General features: G+C 43.8%; 1 protein-coding gene across 1 annotated transcript in view; it reads left to right on the top strand.

Annotated features, from left to right (window-relative positions):
- Positions 1 to 20094, top strand: part of MYRIP (myosin VIIA and Rab interacting protein) — a 374614-nt gene that overhangs the window by 319910 nt on the left and 34610 nt on the right. Inside the window, exon 11 of the mRNA XM_032861130.1 lies at positions 13120 to 13359. Coding sequence (XP_032717021.1) covers positions 13120 to 13359 — 240 coding nt within the window. The remainder of the gene's footprint in view (positions 1 to 13119; positions 13360 to 20094) is intronic.

Genomic DNA, 20094 nt, shown 5'->3' with positions numbered 1-20094 from the left:
TTTCTCCATATTCCCCTGTCGCCTGCTAGTAACAGTGAGCGGCAGAAATGTCAGCGCACGTGTTCACACAGTACCTGCCGAAGATTTGCTTTGAGGTGGTCCCTGACAGGCAGTCGGAGCCATCCATCCAGTGTGCAAGCAGTGGGCATGCACGTCCTGTAGAGAATTTTAAAACAGTAATAAGCCCAATAAAAGTCAGTCTTCTTATTATCACCTTGCACCATGCAGGGACAATTCTGAGCAATGTAATTTACAGTGAGCCCTTTGGTTCCTCTGTTCTTTGCTTTTCTGGATGATAATGTGGTCAGATCTAACCTTATTGTTTCAAAATAAGCCTTTGTCACCAAATCATGAGTAAATAATTCATCTTTAATTTGGTGGCCTCAGATGCCCCCTTTCATATATATTAACCTTTTTTTATTCCATGAGCCTGGCTTCCTTATGCTCTCTATTTTGTTCCATGGATGCAGAAGTCCCATTTGTGTACAAAAACAACTTTATTTTAATTTTAATAACTTCATAACACACTCTGATATCCGGTAGATGGTCTTCCCTTCACAGTTGTTTTTCATTGATGATATTTTATAAAGTATCTTAACTTTTCTCAATCCTTTACTAACATGAATGACTTTTTACAATCTTCTCTACAAGTTAAAAAAAAAATTTTAAGTTTTGATTGGATTGCTCCAAATGCATTTATCTCTTTGGGAAAAATCTATATCTTTATAATATTGAGGCTTCCCATCCAACGGTGTCATACTTGTCTCCATCAATTTACTTTCACTCAAGTTTTAGAGACTTTTTTCAAAGCCCTCCTACTTTTTTGTTCAGAGATTTTTCAGTATGTTATACATGTTGTTGACATTGTGGATGAGATCTCTTTTATCTATTATACATTCTAATTAGTTTCTGATGGTGTATAGATCACTGTTGATTTTATGTTTGTATTTTATAACTTAGCACCTAATAGATTCTTAGTCCTACTAGTCTTGACATGATTCTCTTAGCTATTCCAGGCAGATCATCATCTTGTCCACACGGAGGACACTTTTATGGCTTTTCCCATGATTCACTCTTATTTCTCTTGCTTGTCTTAACTAGCCCTGGAGACAACTGAGGCTACACTCCGAAGCAGTAGTGACACTGGCATTCGGTCTGTGTCCGGCTGCCATCCTTAGGCACCTGCTTGCTGTGCTACATGGTCAAATATGTTGCCTCCTCTATGTTTAGTAGATATTCTCAAAACCAAGAAGCATCTGCCTGTTCCTGGCTTCCTAAACACTTTAAAGCAGGAATGTGAGTTTTATCAACTGCTTTCTGCCATCTCTTGAGAAGATAGTTTTTCTTCTGTTAATGATTGTAAATCACATTAATAGATTGCTTAGCTCTGAAATGTCTTTTCATTTGTTGCATAAATTATATTGGGACCTGAATCCTTTCTATAAAAACTGGTTTCTGTTTGCAGGTTTCCGTGTTCATGCCATCTTGTTTGGCTTTGCCATCAGGTTATACTAATGACTTGGCAAGGATTCTCTAGTTTTTACTATTTTCTGAAATACTTTACATGACATCATAATTCTCTGAAAGTTTGAAAGAATTCACCTATAAAGCTATCCAGGTCTGCCCCTACTGAGAGGCAGTTTTAGAAGTGAATTTTATATGTTAGATTATGTAGAAAACATATGTATTAGAAAATATTAGAAAACAGGAAAGTAAGAGGAAACTATTACTTAATATAAAGCAAAACAAAAACTGTTCAATTCATAAACTGAAAAGCTGACATATATATATGAATATATATATATATATATATTCATTATACAGAGATGATGTGGGTGAATATATAATGAATTTCCCCTCAAATGCAGTTCTGTTTGCATCCCAGGCTTCGATAGGTAGTGCACCCATCGTCAAACTCTTCTAAGTAAATAATCACTTCCAAGGTGATTCTCAATTTAATCAAAATTAAAAGGTAATTAGAAGAGTGGATAGCTTTCTGGTTGGTTTGGCTTTGTTTTTGTCTCTAATTTTGAGTCCTCCCAGCATTGTGAGCAATAAATATGGTTTATGTGATTTTGCTGTTGGCAATCTGTTGGGATTTCCTTTGTGACCCAATCTATGGCCAATTTTTATGACTACTACACACATGTGTTTGAAAAGAATACATATTCTCTGTTTGGTGAGGACAAACTCCATGTGCACGTGCACATTGTTCTGGATGTCAGTAGGACAGACAAGGTCCTGCCCAGAAGCTCACGTTCCCTCGCCTTCATGTCTACCAGGCCTCACTTCCCTAACGTCCCTACTCTTTTCTACTGTTGTCTTCATGGCTCTGTGGTTTTCTTACTTTCCGTCCCTTCTGAGTCTGGCAAGTCCCTAGGAAGCATACCAGCACATGCTGGCAGCTCCACTCCCTGCTGGACGCATGCCCTCACCAGCCCTGATTAGCAGGTAGAGTCTGCTGAAGGCAGAAGTCCTGTCACACATTCTCTAACTGCATCCACAGCCTCAGATCTCACCATACATGTAACTTTGTGCGTGAGTCTCTCTGTGATCCGTTACCATGGATGGCTGAACGGGTTCTCTGACCTTTGGAACCCCGACCCCCGATGTCCACTGGTGGGATGACATCTGTGGGTCAGATTTAATTTCCCTCCAAAGCCCTGCAGCCCGTATTTTACCACCTCCTGCCTTGGCATGATGAACAGACACCTGAAGACAGCCTAATTTTTCCTTTCTGTATAACGGCTTTCTCTTCTCTCCAACATTTGTTTGATTTGCTGTTACCTTTAAAGCGCAAACCTTTTTCCAGAAGGGTGGTGTGCTCTCATTTCGTGCTCTTGCACATAAGACAGTGAGCTCTTCTCTGCACACTCAGGTATTTTCTCAACTCAGGAGTGTTTCCTTCTGTCATTTTGATTCTTACTTCTTCCAGGCCACCATAGTGCTTATGTTGAATCTCGACTCTCTGTCGTCCATGTCTATGATCTTCTCTTACTGTTTTCTCCTTCTCTGATCTTATCCTCCACCTTCTAGAGGTCCTTTCCAATTTTGTCCTCCCATCACTCATCTGTGTTCCCAGGATTAGTTCTGCGATTACCATTGTCAGATGTAGGTTCCAACCCTACTGCTGTGCTTCCAGTGTTTCTGCAGTCTTTTGTCTCAACAGTCTCACAGTTCATCTCTTGCCACGGCCTTGCCTTTTAGTCTGAGTGCTTCTCCCTCATAACTTTCCATATCTCTTCATTGGCATTCTGTATTGTTATGCCCTAATGAAAGCACAAAATCACTATCAGACTTTGTGTCTTGCTTGTTAGTAGAATTAGTAAAACATGATGCCTTTAAGCTACCTTTGGTTTCCTTTGCTCCGCAGTATTTTTCCATAAATTCCATGTTAACTTTTTCTGTTAGTCATCCCTAAGTGAGGAGAATGTTGTCTCCACCCCACTGTTGCCAGTATCTAACATACTCAAACCATTTCCCCTCTGCCAGCTTGAGAGGAGCTTTTTCCTACTCTCATCATCTTGCTGTATGTTTCTTTGAACAAATGGCTAAGAACCTACAACTGAAAATGCATATGTTGATTAAATGAATGAATGGAAAAGAACAAAATTCATTCCATATTTCTACAAGGTTTATAGTTCCCCCTCTCCCCCAGGGCTTAACATTTTCATGACCACATCTCCTAGAATGCAACATCATTCCGTGGCGAGTTCTTCCTTCTGCCCTCCTGAATATTTTGGGCAGATACATTTTCTAAGTGGTTATAAAAGTAGGAGGAAGTGAGAGTTGGGAGTAGAGCTTACCTCTGGATGTTTCAAATGCCCCACCACCACAACAGAAGGCTCAGCTATTGTGCTTTCATTCACTTGATTTTTGTTTTATTTTATTTTATTGTGAGCATTTATCTCACATTCTGAACCAGGGTTTGAGGTTGGGAGAATACTAGGGGGATGGGGGCATGTGGGTGGGGGTGGGCAGCAATTATCCTGACTACTTAGGAGAGGGAAAGAGTGGACCAGTCTCCAAAAATTTTCTTTCCTTTCTTTTTTTTTTTTTTTCAATTCATTGGCATGGGCTTTGTACTTAGTGAAAAATTGTCCCCATCCATTTACTAGTAACAAGCTGACTTCCATTCTTTCTTGGTTATGTAAGTTTTCACCTTTTTCTGTATCTTCCCACACCATTTTGGTGGAAAAATTTGGAGAGGTTGTGGAGTGACGTTTGCCAGATGCCATTTTAAAATGGAAACCTGCTAATTAATTTTTCGTCGATGGAGACATCAGGATGGCAGGAGGCAGCTATTTTAGTTTCCTCTGACGTTTCATTTTTTGTAGTACTCATTAGTGCAACTTGTTTCCTTGAGGTAAATTTGCCCCTTGTTCTAGAAGGCAAGGTCCTAATTACTCTTAAAAGATGTCTGTTCTAAGAATCTTGCCACATTGGGAAGCTACTAAATCTTTATAACTAACAATCTGTAAATATTCATGTGTTTCGTGTGTTTATACCCTGCTACAGAAAGAATTTAAAGTGGTTTACATAAATATAAACACAAGAGAATAAAATGAAAACATGAGAAAAGCAGGACAAAGGGGAAATCAGGATAGGAGAAATAAATGAAACTAAGAGTAACGTTAGTTCATAATATGGATGTAATGAGGTCCTAATCACAAGCTAACAATGCCCAAAATTTGGCTCTGTGCTTTCTAGAAGACGATGGGAAAAGAATGATGTGAGCAGCTTGCTGAGTCATGGAAACCATATTACATTGCTAAATCTGTTCCTTAAAGGATGCTGCTCTTGGAGCTGAGATCCATGAGAAATTTATCCCATGGGGCCTCATGGAGAGAAAGCAGAATCCATCACCCTCCACTATAACCTGCTTCAAATGAACACACATGTTAGAGGCTGTTTCTCACAGTGTCACTCAGTGTGGACCAGTACATCACTGCAGGCACATCTCAATCACGTCAGTCTATCAGTGGCCAATTACACTGACCTCTCCTGGTCCAGGTCACTCCAGGATTCAGTTTTGGGATATGTGAAGGAGTGGATGACTACCTCCCCAAGCCCTGGTTCATGAGTATTGTTCAGTTCTGAATTCAAGGGGATGCTCTCTGACAAGTGCCAGGAAGATCACGGCAATTGGGGGTAGTGTGGCGCCCCGCATCCCATGAACACTGAGACACCCAACAGGTAGGTGCACATCCCTCTAAGGTGTGCCTAGAGAAAATCCCCAAGTAAGCCCTTCAATCTACTTCAATTGTATTTGAATTTCCTCCAGTATAGAGATCAAAGAGTGGTAATCCCTGCATCCCACACCAAATTCTTCACATTGATTTTCAAATCTTTTTAGGCATGGGACTTTGCCTGAAATGAAAATTTACGGAGAAGAAAATAATTTGGCTGAAAGCCAAACCACCCTGAGACAAGGCTGCCCTCCACCCTTGCCCCTTCCTCCCACCTACACAGCAGCCTAGGCAAGTACTGATAATAACCCAGAAACAGTTTTGAGCAGGTGTGACCCATACCCCCTCAACAGAAGAAAAGTCTTAGCGGGGTATCTGTCAAGGGACTCCCTCTGAGCATGAGGAGTGCTAGGTGTGCCCTCCAAGACAGTTGCAGAAAATAGGTCTGGAAAACAAGGAGACGCTTGCTGAGTAATGGTGATTCTTAAATATTTTTGAGTCATAGACCCTATTGAGAACCTGAGGAACACAAACTCTTCTCCCGAGTGTGTGTGTGTGTTGGGGGGGGGGGTGTGCATAAACACAAGCATTCAAAGGCTTACATACAATGTCAAGGAGTTTTTGGAGCAGCAACTTCCCTGAGTTTCCACAGACTCTGGGTTAGAAGCCCTGCTGTACAGGATGTTTAACCAGGAGCCATCAGAGTAATTAAGGATCAACCACCAAAAGTGATGACATTAGTTCTGCAATAGTTCAATTGTAGTCTTTATTTGGGGCAGATACTAAATACCAGGGCTCCCTATCAGTTTAGGCCTTTACTTATTTGTGGCAATCAAACCACATTCGATCTGTGAAGAAAATGTTGAATTCTCTATCACAACTCAGTTCACTCAAAATTGTTAGCAAGTCTTTAGGAACCCACGAAAAGAAGGGGATCTGGGACACCCCTTCATCCCCCTACCCCAATCCCTGCCCTGAATGCCATCACTTTTAGGAGACTCTTCCTGAGAATTCTGACTCATGTGCTGGCATTAAGGTTCAGGTCCTGAACCGCCATCAAAATCCAAAGGTCTACACACCCAGTTTCAGTGCAGAGTCAAAGGAACAAACAAAGATGAAATCTGCCCTTAATGCTGCTTCATTCCTTAACAGATTTCTCTACAAAGCGATAGACCAGTTGTGGTCAGCACGAAAATAATTGTGTCTCAAATGTCTGTTCCTCCTGTAAATATCGACCTGAGCAGGCCAGGCTGGTGATTTTCTAGATATTTTATATGGGGCTGCCACAACTCTGGGGAATGAGTAGCCACCCTTTTGACAAATGGCACAGTCTAACTCTGTCAGATAGAAGATGATAAAGAGAAAAAATATGGACGAGCTGCAGAGCCCATTAGTCAGATACGATGTTTTGTTCTGGGAGAGGGAGACGTGCCCCAGGTGAGATTAAGGTTTTGTCGGTTTGTTTTTAAATCAATTTTATAATCTGAAAGACTCGGAAAACAGCCTGGGATCCACACCAGGACAACTGACCTGTAATTGTAAAAGCTAAAAATAAACCTTCTGGATCGATATCTAGGTGCTAAGTTTTCACGACTTCCTTTAACCAACGGCAAAGCTCACATCTGCCCTCCGTGCGGTTCCACGGGCCAAACTCAGGCCCTTCTTTGTGAAGGGGCTCTCGCGGAGGCAGGAGGAAATGGATTGTAATATTAAATTTGCTAAGATTCCAGGTGACATGTTCCCATTTCCACTATGTTAGCTAACCGAGGATTTGGTATGTATCTGTGTATGTGTGACTGCTCTTATCACACCAGTATAAGAAAAATAAATATCTTCATCACCACGGCACAGCCTGTGAATAAAACTAGTTTTAGGTTAATAGTGATACACTGGGAGAGGACAAACCTCTGTGTGGAGGCACCAGAGACAGAAATCGTCTGCATCCTCAGAAAAAAATAGGTCAGCAGGAAAGTCAGCCAAGCCCGAGGATCGTCCTCTCTTCTCCGGCTTCAGCACAACTCTGTCAAGACATTTGCAAGTAAAACATGCATGTGGCACAGACGGTTCTCCCAGGGCTGGGTAACCTGTAAATCAGGGCTCTTCTCTGAAGTTCACTAAAATATCTAAAAGCAAGCTGCAGAAATTCTGCTTTTTAGGTCAGGTTCGGTATTTTTCATCAACAAGAACAAGGAGAACCACCAGGACACGAGGATATAGTCAACAAAGTCTGATATGTAACATTTGAAAGTCATCCTGTAGCTGGGCCTTTTTTTTAAAGGTGGAGAAAATGCTGAGCCTCCCACTGCTCCCTCAAATGACCCAGCAGATGAAAGACAGGCTTTGTGGGGGAAAAAAAAAAAAGGATTTCTAGGACCGGGGTTGCTCAGTCTAGAAGACATTGACAGGGCTCCCTTCAAACATGTGGAGAATTTTGATAAAGATGATGGGGAGGCGTAATAAGAGAAAAATTGCTTTAAATTAAAGCAGGCAGGATTTCAGGGTGCATAAGGTCAGATCACAAAGGTGAATGAAGGTAAAGACAGTCCTCTAAGGAAATCTGCAGGTACCAGAAAGCTTCGAAAAAAAAATATCTTCTCCCTCATTGAAACTTCCACTTGAGAAGGGATTAAATCCTTTTCCTGTCCAGTTCTGTCCCTACGCCATGGTTCTACTATCTTCCTCTCCTAATGAGCCTGATTTAATCTGGAGCATCTGGGCTTGTCTTGGAAGAATGGGAAGAGCTTGGCCTTTGCTCTGCCCCATGCTCGTCACATGACCCCAAGGTTTATTTTTAGCTTTTACAATTACAGGTCAGTTGTCCTGGTGTGGATCCCAGCTGTTTTCCGAGTCTTTCAGATTATAAAATAATAATTTTAACTATAATTTCAGATTATAAAACAGTTTGAAGAATCAAGCCCGGCCTCCTTGTGGATACAGAGAGAACTACCAGGCCACTTGAATGAGATCTGGCGTGTCTTGTGCCCAATGCAGTACTCATCCACACTAATGGGCTCAGCTCTGAGCACCGTCCAGGCCTGGCCCCCACTCACATCCACATCACCTCCATGTGCTTCCCTTTCTGTGTTTCCCCAAACTTGAGATTCCTCAGATTCCTCAGGAATCGTTCAGAGGATACCTGGCTCAAAACCTAAGATCCATGGAGGTCAGGTTGGCAACACTCTTGCCCTGGTGACTGAGACGGTGCCTTCTTTCCAGATGATCAATGAAAGGAAAACCAAAATTTAAAAATTATTATAAATAGGGACTTGCAGACCACTGAGAATATATCAGCAGACTCTTGTTTAAGAAACCATCTTAGCTTATCTTAATGAGTATTCCGTTACTAGGTGTTTTAAACTATACTTTGTTATTTAGCCTGGGTCTCCAGTTCCACATGCTACATTGACAGGTGCAAGGAAGAGGGGATGTTTTGTCCTTCTGTAACTGCCATACCCTTCCTCCTCCACCTCCCCAGTCTGCAGAGCCAGCAATATAAACTAGCCAATCCAGGAACTCTAAGCCTCTTCTGATTTCAACATCTTTATCTCTTTAAAATCATCTTTCCTCTTCTAGGTAAATAATCAACCCTCCAACCCTCCACTTCCTCCATGTTTGCCATCTGGGGGTGCCTGAGGGGGAGCCTCTGGTGTCCTTGTGGCTGCAGGGCCATCTGAGGGCTGAGATCGGTCCTTGCAGGTCTTCTTAGTGATGGGGCCCCTGTTCATGAAGTTGTTCCCGCCCTGCTATCATCTTAGGGCTTGAGAACCTGTGGTCTATTCCCTGTGTACAAGGTCAGAACCTGGTCCTTCTCCCTCGGGCCCTATCGTGGCTGTCACTCTCATTCCCCACCAGACCCAGGGCCCTGACTGTCTAGCCCCAAGGCAGCCCTTCCCTCCCACCGTAGGAGTCCCTGGGAAGCTCACCTTCCAGCACCACCCACGGTCTTCCATAAGCCCACTTCTGGATATTCTCTGCTTCACACAGGAGCTTGGGGGACCCAGAGCCCTTTAGGTCTTCCTCTGAAGCCTTTCCTCAGGGTCTGAGTCAACTCTGCTATAGCTGCCCCAAATTATTACGGGCGAAAGGGCCAGAGACCACAGACAGCCTATGAGGCTCCTCCTCCCTGAATCCCAACCAAAGAACAAGCAAAATCCAGCATTTGAACTTTAGGGAACCTCAGCCTCTAGAAACCTCTGCTGTCTCTCCATAAAATCTGGACCATGCGGTCACCATGTTAAAGAGGTGAGCTGAACAATGATCCATCATCTGTTCGTTCTGGATCTATACTCTTTTCTCTAGGGTAAAATGCTTAGGCTTAGCTAAGAAAATGAAGAGGCGAGGGAATGCAGTTTTAGTGGGAACTGAAAAACATGAGTTTCTTGTTTTCAAAATAATGTCCCCTTCTACAGACCAATGCCAATCTGTAAAGTGGGGGCATTGAGACAAAGCACCAGCGGGCAGAAAATTCTGATTTTCAACCAATTATGGAAAATATTTTCTGCCCAGATACACATATTGCTGATAGTTACCCAGCTTGATTTTTTTCTTTTTCCTGTCACAAAAGTTTCTTAGAATTTCCACTGTCTTTATAATGCTCTTGGTAATCTGTTTGAGTCACTGCCCAACACTTTCATAGTCAAGGTTCCTTTGAAGTACAAAGAGAACATTCTTCAGGCTGGAGATTCTGCAGATCCTCATCTTCTCTACATGCTGGGTCCAGGTTCCCAACAGACCCTGGAAAACAACTGCCCTTCTCCCTCTTCCTCTGAATTCAGCTGGAAGTCTGCCATCCTGTAATCAAGTAACATGTATTTATCTATTGTTGTCTCACTAGGAAGTAAATTGTGTGTTCTTTTCAATGTTTCTTAGCCCTTTGGGGGCATAGGTGCCAGTGAAAATCTAATGAAAGCCAGGACCCCTCCCCCTAGAAAAGTGTGTGTGTAAATCGAAGTCTGCACACAGTATCAAGGATCCACAGGCCCCAAGCCACAGACCCCCGTTAGCTAAGACCCCAACTGAACGTCTACTGCCCAGCTCTCATGGAGACTGACATGAAAATCAGTATGTGGGGAAAGCGTGTAAGTTTATAACATGGAGTAGGGATGGCTTGCATCCTTTGTAAGATCCATTTCTTTGAAGATATATTTGTTGATGTACTTGATAAATATTACAGGGCCAAATATTACTTAGTAAGCTTTGAAGCTGTGGCGACTTTGATAAGGATGCTTCCATCTCTGTTCATGGTATCTCCTCTCCTGATGTTGGATCCTAGTGCGTATGCCTACAGTGTTTATTGAACTCCAGGGCCATCATTTAACATTCGTACAGTTCTCAACACTCAGATAAAACTTGACATATAAATCCTGATCATCTCTAGGAGTTCATTCTTGAAGAGTTCACTCAGCTGTCAACTTTGCTTCTTTCTCTCCCGACAACATTCATCCAACCAACCAGGTGAGGGTTCCCCATGATCCCATCAAATGCTCATGTGTATGCCTTGCACACAGTGTGTCAAGATGGTGTCTCTCCATCACACTGTGAATGCCGCCAGAGCAGGAGGGTTGTCACTCCCACCTGTGAGCTCCAGTGGCCAGCACAGGCCCAGCACATAGTAGGCACTCAGTGCATGTTCGCTATGGACTGAATCGCCATTGACCCAAGTCTTCAAAGGTTCTTAGAAGGTAAAGAAAGAGGCCAAAGCTAAAGAAAGCAAAGTAGGAGTTAAGATGAATTGATATTTCAGTGTGTTCAATCTGTTGAGTGAGCTGATAAGAGAAGGTTCCCAAGTGTGAGTCTGTGGCCAGTTGCTGACTTCCGGGCTAGTTTAATGTGCAGACACATGGTGGCAGTGAGACCATCTGGTAGACAAGCTGAGCGACTTAGGCTCATCCTTAACCCTCTGCAGTCTGACCCAGGCCCATTTTCTCCTCACTTGCAAGCCCTGCACTGTCCCATTTCTGGGCCTTATTGTTCTAGCTACACCAAGCAGTCTCATGCACCCAGGGTCTTACTGGTCCTGCTGTTTCCTCATCAAGAAGGTCTGGCCCCATGTCTACATATTAAAACTTTCCTCATCTTTCAAGAGTCTGTTCAGAGGTCATTCTTCCCATTGAGATTCCGTGTGTCCCCAGACAAAAGAATCCTCCTTCTCTCAAGCATCCTGGGAGCACAGATCACCTCTTGTAAGACCCTCATCACGGATTCTTGCTCAGGACCAGAGAAACAGTCATTTCCAGTGGATTCTTTCTTTTATCAACCTAGGAGCTCTTCTTTTTCACTTCTGTGTCATCTGTTTCCTTCTACTGACCTTTATATAGACAACTGCCTTTAACATTTGTCCAGTTACAATGGTGTCAAGTAAATTTGATGCACAAACATCATAAAGGATCAAAGAATCTGTCTCATATTTTTTTAGCACAAGATGGTCCAGATTCTTGAGACAAAATGTTACATATGAAGTCCTTCCTGTTGAATGACGAATTAAATGAAAATACCATATTTCCTTTTGTCCTTATAAACCGTTTACTCTTGAGTTTGAGAAAACTCACCTTCAGACACTGTCATCTTGTAGTCTGAGACTTTACTTACACAATCAACTTACTGTCATTGTTAGAGTCTAAAGAGTTGTTCTCCTTCTCTTTGAGTTCATCTTCTGAGTCATCTAATAATTGTGAAATGTTGTTCTCTGTCACTTTTCTTCTCTTTGCAAATATGAAAAATTCTAAATTCTCAACTGTATGCAATGAGCTAAAAGCAGACTCAAAATAAATGATGATTTATTTCATTACTGAATCATCCCTCCAGGCCATTTCATTCTTCTGTTTTATTACTTTGGTCTCTTTTAGCATAATTGGGAATAATTGATGAGTAATAATGAAAGATAATTCCCAGGATGATGAAAGAGCAAGATATTTCAAAAGATAGGAGAAATAAGATCACAAAGATGTCATCGTGCATCATAGATTTATGAAATGGTCCAATGAACCCACATAGTAATTACAAGATAGAATGAGTTTTATTTTATTTTTTAAAAATAAGTAAATTTTCTCTGTGTTATTTGGAAACCCTTCAAGAAGGAGTGAAAGCAATGAAATATCAAGCCTTTTAAATAGAGCAACTCAAAGATGAAACCCAAAAACTAAAGTTGGGTCTAATGGACCCTAATGGTATACTGAGAGTTATCGTGTTAAAATTCCATACACGTCTGTCCAACTTAAAGTTAAGGATAGATTGAGAGTCACCATCTCCCTGTCTTCCTGAAGTTTCCCAGGCCAAGTCAGGGATCTACTCCTATAAGAAACTTCGGAGGTGTTCACCAAATGGAATAGTAGGAGCCGAAGGTGTCATTATTAAGCTGGGACTGTAATTATCAAGGGAATGCCATACATTATTGCCTACCTAAGTGCAAGGACCTCACATCATCTCAAAATCTTTGCCCTTAACCTATAATACCATTCATCTGCTCTCTCCCTTTTAGCTGGGCAACTGCTATGCTTTAAACAGCACTTCCACTTTGAACATCCCTTCCACAAGGAAGCTTTCCCAAACTTTCAGGCCTGCCGTTAACTGCCCCTTAATGGGCTATTAGAACTACCATGTCACCTCCACCTGAGGGCTGCCAACCAGGTGTGCTCAGCCTTGTACCATCAGCACAAGGCGGGCACTCAGTAAGCATCTTGTGAATGAAAAACAATGAATTCAAACATGTTTCTGAGTACAGATGCTCCACTGCCTGACCCCTGGAACAGAGTGTTAAGGTACACATGTTTGAGAAAGTAAAAGTGAAAAATAAAAGCTCACATGTAGAGACAGTAGATCAAGTTAAGAGAGCTTGGTTTTCCTGGACTGTCCTTTCCTGGGGTTGACTGGGAACAAACAAATCTGACTATGGCAGAGGAGTCCTCAGCTCATGCTTCCGGCTTGCATTTAGGTGTCGGGTGATTTGTCAGAGACTGACCTCAGTAATGAACCTCAGCAACCTCGGACCAGCGTGGCCACCACCGAGGAGAAACTGAGAAACAGGCTGTATGAGTTAGCAATGAAAATGAGTGAGAAGGAGACGTCTTCGGGAGAAGATCAGGAGTCAGAGCCCAAGACGGAGTCTGAGAACCACAAGAAAAGTCTGTCCTCTGAAGACAACAGCCAGGGCGTCCAGGAAGAGCTGAAGAAGGTAAGGGCTGTGAAGGCAGCTCCATGTGTGCAGCAGGGGCATGGGGAGGTGGGCAGAGGAAGTTCTGTATTTGCACAGAGTTGTGCTGGGCTCCCCATGAGCTGTCTCTCAAACGCCCATCCCATGCATGCAGGAGAGCCCCAGAAACTCCTGCTGATTCGAGCTAAGTGGTTCAATCCAGGAAAGGGCCCCGCGGGTCCCAGGCCTCCGAGACCCGTCCTGTCCTTCTACTAACTATCCTTCCCAGTCTATACTGGGAACTACCCTTCAAGCCTATAATTAATGCTCACAGTCTCTCTTGCTGATAAAGGGCCATGCTACTTCTTCCTTCCCCCGCCCTTTCCCAGAGGAACTTTGCCTGTGGGTTGAGAGCATCTCGCCATCTCCCTTTTAGTCAACAGCAATGTTTCAGACCATGATCTTTGTGCTAAACGTGACCTGCTATGTCATTTATCCCTGAGTTTGCATATTTGGGCTTGTCTTAGCCTCAAAATCATTTTCCAAACAAGCCTTATTTGGAATCCTGGTGTTTAAAATAGGTAAAAGCCCCCAAAACCCAACCATTTGATCTCCAGTCCCAAACCACCCCCCTAACTACCCAAGGGCATTGCTAGGAAACCACAGAAGGAAGAACCCCCTGGAAGAAAGGGGGGGGTCCTGGGCCCCTACCCCGCAATCAGTGCTCTACCCCCATTCTTTCCTCTACAGCTTCTCCAAGCACATCCCTGTAGACTTGGCCACTGGACAGTCAGGCTATCCCTACTGCTTCCAGTGGAAGAGAAGGAAGCTAACATTTGTTGAGTGCCTAGTGCTTTGCTTATGTTAATGAATTCATTTCATAAAAACCCTTTGAAGGTGATGCAGAGGCTTGTCCTGAAGGCACTTACGCAAGGCCCATAACTAGTCAGCTTCAGAACTGGGGCTGCATCCCAGACCTGCTTGGCCTCAAATCACAGGTCCCTTCTTTACTATGACGAGCTGTCTCTTCTGTAATCAGATAAGGTCTTGCCTGGAAACATGTAGATTTCTTGGCACTCGTGGTAGTTTTTTCCCCTCTTCTGAGAGTACATTATATAAGCTAACAAGTTCCTGGTAGTGCACATGAGTGGGGGAATGAGCTCCTTCATCTGCACAACAGCCAAGCTGGGGGAGGAGCCAGGCCAAGCCAGCAAAGAGCACGGATATGGCAAGAGCCGGTCAAGAGCCAACTGGGGGCCCTCTTCCACCGCAGAGCCCCTGAGCCCTCCGACAGCTCAGACTCTGCATCTCATTCATTCCCATCCCACCCTCCATAACCATCGAATTCTCCTAGTCCTCAGTCTGTCAGGTCCTCTGCCCAAGGATGTGCACACATCTGTCCCCTGCCATGTCTGTAGGCTGGAGGCCGGAGCGTGGCCTTCACAGGCAACCCCTCCCTGGGATGTGGGCTCCAACCCATCGCTTCCTCCGTGGTAATGGGCTCTGCTCCTCTCTGTTACTTGAACCAGTATCCCATGACAGTCACATTTGTCTGCCAGAACTCAGAGCCAGATGGTAACTGAGGAATATCATGGTATTTCTTACAATGCCTCTGCATCCTACTGGCTTTGCTGCCTGATGGTCACAAGGCTCCCCACAGGCCTGCTGTTCCAGCAGCCCGCCAGGCCATGATGAGTCATGGACTCCCAGCCCCTGTCAGCCTGCAGGCCTCACCGTCTGAAAGCAGAGCAGCCAGTCTGCACTCTGCTCTCTTGGGCAGAACGTGAACAGGGAAAGGAGGAGCCAGGGCAAGAAAAATCTAAGATAAGCCCCCGTTCTGCCCCGTGCCCTCACTGAGCAAGAAGCTAGGAGAGTTGCTTTTATTCAAGCTCCCAAATATGTCAGTTTCTCAAAATTTAAGTCTTCCCCTTGCCTACCATGAATCAGTGCATTAAAATATCCATCAGCTATCATTTATTGTATGTAAAAATCTGGGGAGCAAACTGAGAAAGATAATTAACATATATTTTCCTCATCAGGCATGGTTTACTCTGGGATGGGAACACAGAAATACAGGTTTATATCTTCACTATTATTTAGAAGCAAAAGGATATAGAGATAGGCTTCAAGATAAGACTGAACTCGAAATGCAACCATGCAATTTGCAAACTCTGCAAACTTTGGCTAGTGCTTAGAACAAGCCAAGGTGATTTCTTGCCTCCCACTGGACCCTGTCCCCCAGCTGCTCTCCCTATCCCTCCAGACCGTGCATGACTACTCCAGTTCTTCCTCCACTCCACAGCCACAACTGCCCTGCAGTCCCTGAGCTTGCTCTCAGCACTGAGACAGTCCCGCACCTGCTGTGTTTTTCAGCTGATCCCTGGGACTCAGCCCTGGGCCTCATGGTTGATTGCATAAACACATCTTGGCCTCATCTGTAAAATGAGGATAATCGTACTCCCTGATAGAGTTGTGAGGGTTGAATTTTACAGCATGGTGCTTAGCACATAGCAGGAGCCCAGCAAATACCAGATCCCCTATAAACCTCACGGCTGTGAGTTAACATCCATCCTGAGGTACTGAAGCAACAACTTAGTACCTATTTCCAGTTGACACCTGGCATGTCTAACATAGGTCTGTAACCACATCTGGGGTTTGGTCGTGCTAGGTAGAATATAAGTGGGAAGGCACTACATGAGAATGCCCCACGTTCCCATCTTCAGTATCAGAATAACTGTGACTTCCCCTGTGGGCCAACCAAAACTGATTTGTACAGCATGTGTGCACGTGTGCGCGCACACACACACACACACACACACACATATGGCTGGCACACAGCATGGTTTGGGAGTGGAACTGAGCTCGTGTAATGATTTCAGAAGTGGTCAGTGCTCCCCAATCTCTTTACTCTAGCAATGCATACTGGCCCAAAGTCTAGCTGCCTGAAGACCCCTGATGCAGCAGGAGCTTTTCTTCCTCTGCAAAAGTCAGGCTGAAAAGGGGAGCGAGAACCCCAGCTGGGAGCAGCCCCAGCTGTTTGGCCTCTGTGGGCATGGTAACTCTGGGGCAGAGCTGCATACTGACTCCCCGAGTTCCCCAGCCACCCGAGCTCTAGGCACCCAACAGAATGAACAGTCCTCCTCCACTCCCTTCCCTCCCCTGCCCCCACGTACCCCTCCTCCACCTTCTCCACCACTATTTCCAGGGATCGCCTCCCGCATGAACTAAATCCCTGTCTCACATCTGCTTCTGGGAAACCAGACTAAGTTGGTAACTAAACAGGAGAAATGCACGGTCCCCAGTTCACAAATCCTTCAGTGCTGTGTAGGCAGCGAAGAAATCCCAATGCCCAATTGGCTGCTAATTGCCTTTTCCTTATTAAGAGGAGCTTTGCCTTATGCAGAGAGAGGTTTGCTCAGCCATCACTGTCCCCCTGCCTCCCACACTGGCCCTGCTCTCTGGGAGCCAAAGCAGAGGAACGCGCATGTTCCCACAGACGCTGGATATCAGTGGCTGTTTAGTGTCTTTAGTATGACAACCCACATAAGAACCGGGGCTTTAGAATCCTGCCCAGCGGCAGAAGAACCATTTTATCTTGACTGGATTCAGTCCTTTGCTGTAGGCAAACTTGTCCTATAGGTGGCTCACTTTCTCTGGGGGTTGGAGGGTGGTACCTACCTTCTGAATTTTAACCAATGGAAGAACACACTTGCAGAGCTAGGAGGAGCCCAGAAACCTCTTGGGTGCTGGATTCCCAAAGAATCATTGTGTCCTTTAAGTCATTTTATTCCATCAAAGCTTAGGGGTCAACCCCCTAAACCATGTGATCCTTAGAGCCCAGAAGTGAGCACCACCTCTACCACTGGGCAGATGGCCATGCCAATGGTTCTGGGAGAAAGTCCTGGCCAAAGCAGTTCTTAGAAGGGTCTGCATCTAGGTATGCAAGGGCAGCATTCCTGAAGAAGCCAAGAATGGCCAAGAACTCCTGGCCTGAGTTTGGAGACTACGTTCAGAGGCTGGATTTCGCACAAGCCCGTAATCTTCCCAGGCTTGGAGCACTGGTCCCCCAGGTCCCTTCTGGCTCCCAAATCCCCTGGTTCTAGAAATGTAACAGATTAGATAGATATTTTGTTTCCTGACCTAAGTATCTTTTATGACACTGTTTATATGACAAAAGATGTCCCATGTATCAAGCTCTTAGAATATGAATGTCTGTTGAAGGCCCAGATTAGTTAGTTCTTGCATTATAGTAAAATTTGTATAGCTGGTGTCCTGAAAGCATTTTATTTAAAGTGCCTTTGTTTATAACCATTAGAAGTCGCTGGATCATTGGGCTGGGAGTCACAGACCAGGAGATAGCTCCCATATGTATAGTTTCACGGAATAATTCTCATCATAAGTATTGAGAGCTCCCTAAATTATTATATGTCTTTCTTCCCAAACAAGAGATGAATTTATGCATCTTCTTCTGTCTGCTCATTTACTAACACTAAGGAACAGGGATACATAATCCCGGTCAGTGATCAAGGAGACAGATCTATTGACTATTCCAACATACCCAGAGCCTTTTGTTTCTGAATTTTAATGTGCTCATGAAAACCTTTTTGTTGATATCAGTGTTAACATAAAGTCAACTGTATCTATGTGTGTCTCACCCCTGTAAAATAACACACGTTCATGTAAGGATTCAGTGTCTTTCATCCCAGGTCACATTCTATTTCAGAGTGTCTTCATCTCTAGTTGGTGCTAGAGAGAATATAGTGTTAGGTACTGACTTGTATCTTACAAGTGATTGATCTCAGTAGGCCTATGCCTGTTAAAGAATTAACACCTCTTTTCTAACTCTCCATTTTTTTTAAAGATTTTATTTATTTATTTGACACACAGAGATCACAAGTAGGCAGAGAGGCAGGCAGAGAGAGAGGAGGAGGCAGGCTCCCTGTCAAGCAGAGAGCCTGATGCGGGGCTTGATCCCAATACCCTGGGATCATGCCCTGAGCCGAAGACAGAGGCTTTAACCCACTGAGCCACCCAGGCGCCCTCTAACTCTCCATTTAACTGTTGCCTTGGGTGGTGGTGGGGGGTGTGTGGGGAGGAAGCTTTAACTGTGCACTTAGAGCCGCAGCTCTTATCCATAGGGCTTGAACAGGTGAGGGGGGACAAAGAAATGTGGAGCAGGGGTATCCATAGGAGGTCTGAGAAAACCTTAGAATCCCTGGAAAAGATGATAGAAGGGGGGCACCTGGGTGGCTCAGTGTGTTCAAGATGATAGAAGGTATTTCTCTCCTGAAGTCAGTCCGTAAAGACTGGAGGAGGTGACTGCTACTTCAAATGCAAAGATAGCTACACACAACTTAAAGGAAAATGAAAAATCAAGGAAACATGACACCACCAAAGGATCACAATAATCTTCCAGTAACTGACATCCCGAAATGGAGATCTGTGGTTTACCTGATGAAGAATTCCAAATAGGTTTTTAAAGCAAGCTCAATGAGCTATGAGAAAACACAGAAAGTCAATTCAACAAAATTAACAAATCAATGCATAAAACAAAATGAAAAGTTTAACAAAGAGGTAGAAATCGTAAGAAGGAACCAAACAGAAATTCTGGAGCTGAGGAATACTGTGAATGAAATGAAAGGTACAATAGAGAGTATCAAGAGCAGAATGGATTGAGGAGAAGAAACAACATGTGAAGTAGGAGACAGGACCTTGGAAATTATGCAGCCAGAGGAGAACAAAAGAAAAATAATGAAAAAGAGTGAGGAGAGCCTATGTGAACTATGGATAGCATCAAGAGAAGCAATCTGAATTATTAGAGACCAAGAAGGAGAAGGAAGAGAGAACGGGGCAGAAAGCTTGTTTTAAAAAAATGATGAGGACACCTGGGTGGCTCAGTGGGTTAAAGTCTCTGCCTTCAGCTCAGGTCATGATCTCAGGGTCCTGGGATCGAGTCCTGCATCAGATTCTCTGCTCAGCAGAGAACCTGCTTCCTCCTCTCTCTCTCTCTGCCTGCCTCTCTGCCTACTTATGATCCCTGTCTGTCAAACAAACAAATAAAATCTTTAAAAAAAAATGATGGTTGAGGGGTGACTCAGTTGGTTAAGCATCTGCCTTCAGCTCAGGTCATGATCTCGGGGTCCTGGGATCGAGCTCCATGTCAGGATCCTTGCTTGAAAATGGTGGGGAGTCTGCTTCCCCCTCTCCCTTTGCCCCTCCTTCCCATGCTCTCTCTTGCTCTCTCTCAGTCTCTGTCTCTCAAATAAATAAAATAATAATAATGGTTGAGAACTTCTGAGCAGAGGTTTGACCATCCAAAGCTTATGAGCTTCATGAAGCTCATAAGTCCCCAAAAAGGTTAAACTCAAAAATTTTTTTCTCTAAGACCCACCCATAATAAAACTAGCAAAAATGAAGGACAAAAAGAGGATCTTAAAAACAGCAAGAGGAAAGAAACTTATCACTTATAAAGGAATCTTCATAACGCTATCAACAGATTTCTCAGCAGAAACCTTACAAGCCAAGACACAGTGGAATGACAGACTCAAAATGCTGAAAGAAAAAAATAAACCTGCCAACCAAGAATACTTTATCTGGCAAAGTTGTCCTTCAGAAATGAAGTACAAATGACCTCATTCATTCCCAGACACACAAAAGTTGAACAAGTTAAGCAACACTAGATCTGCCTTACAAGAAATGCAAAAGTTCTTCAAGCTGAAATGAGAATGAGCTAATTAATAATATGAAGGCATGAAAATATACAATGCACTGATAAAG

This window comes from Lontra canadensis, unplaced genomic scaffold (genome assembly GCF_010015895.1).
Source record: "Lontra canadensis isolate GAN:19392208 unplaced genomic scaffold, GSC_riverotter_1.0 scaffold20, whole genome shotgun sequence".
NCBI classification, from domain to species: domain Eukaryota; kingdom Metazoa; phylum Chordata; class Mammalia; order Carnivora; family Mustelidae; genus Lontra; species Lontra canadensis.
The sequence above is the reverse complement of the archived record's forward strand: the minus strand, read 5'-3'. Positions and strand labels throughout refer to the sequence as shown.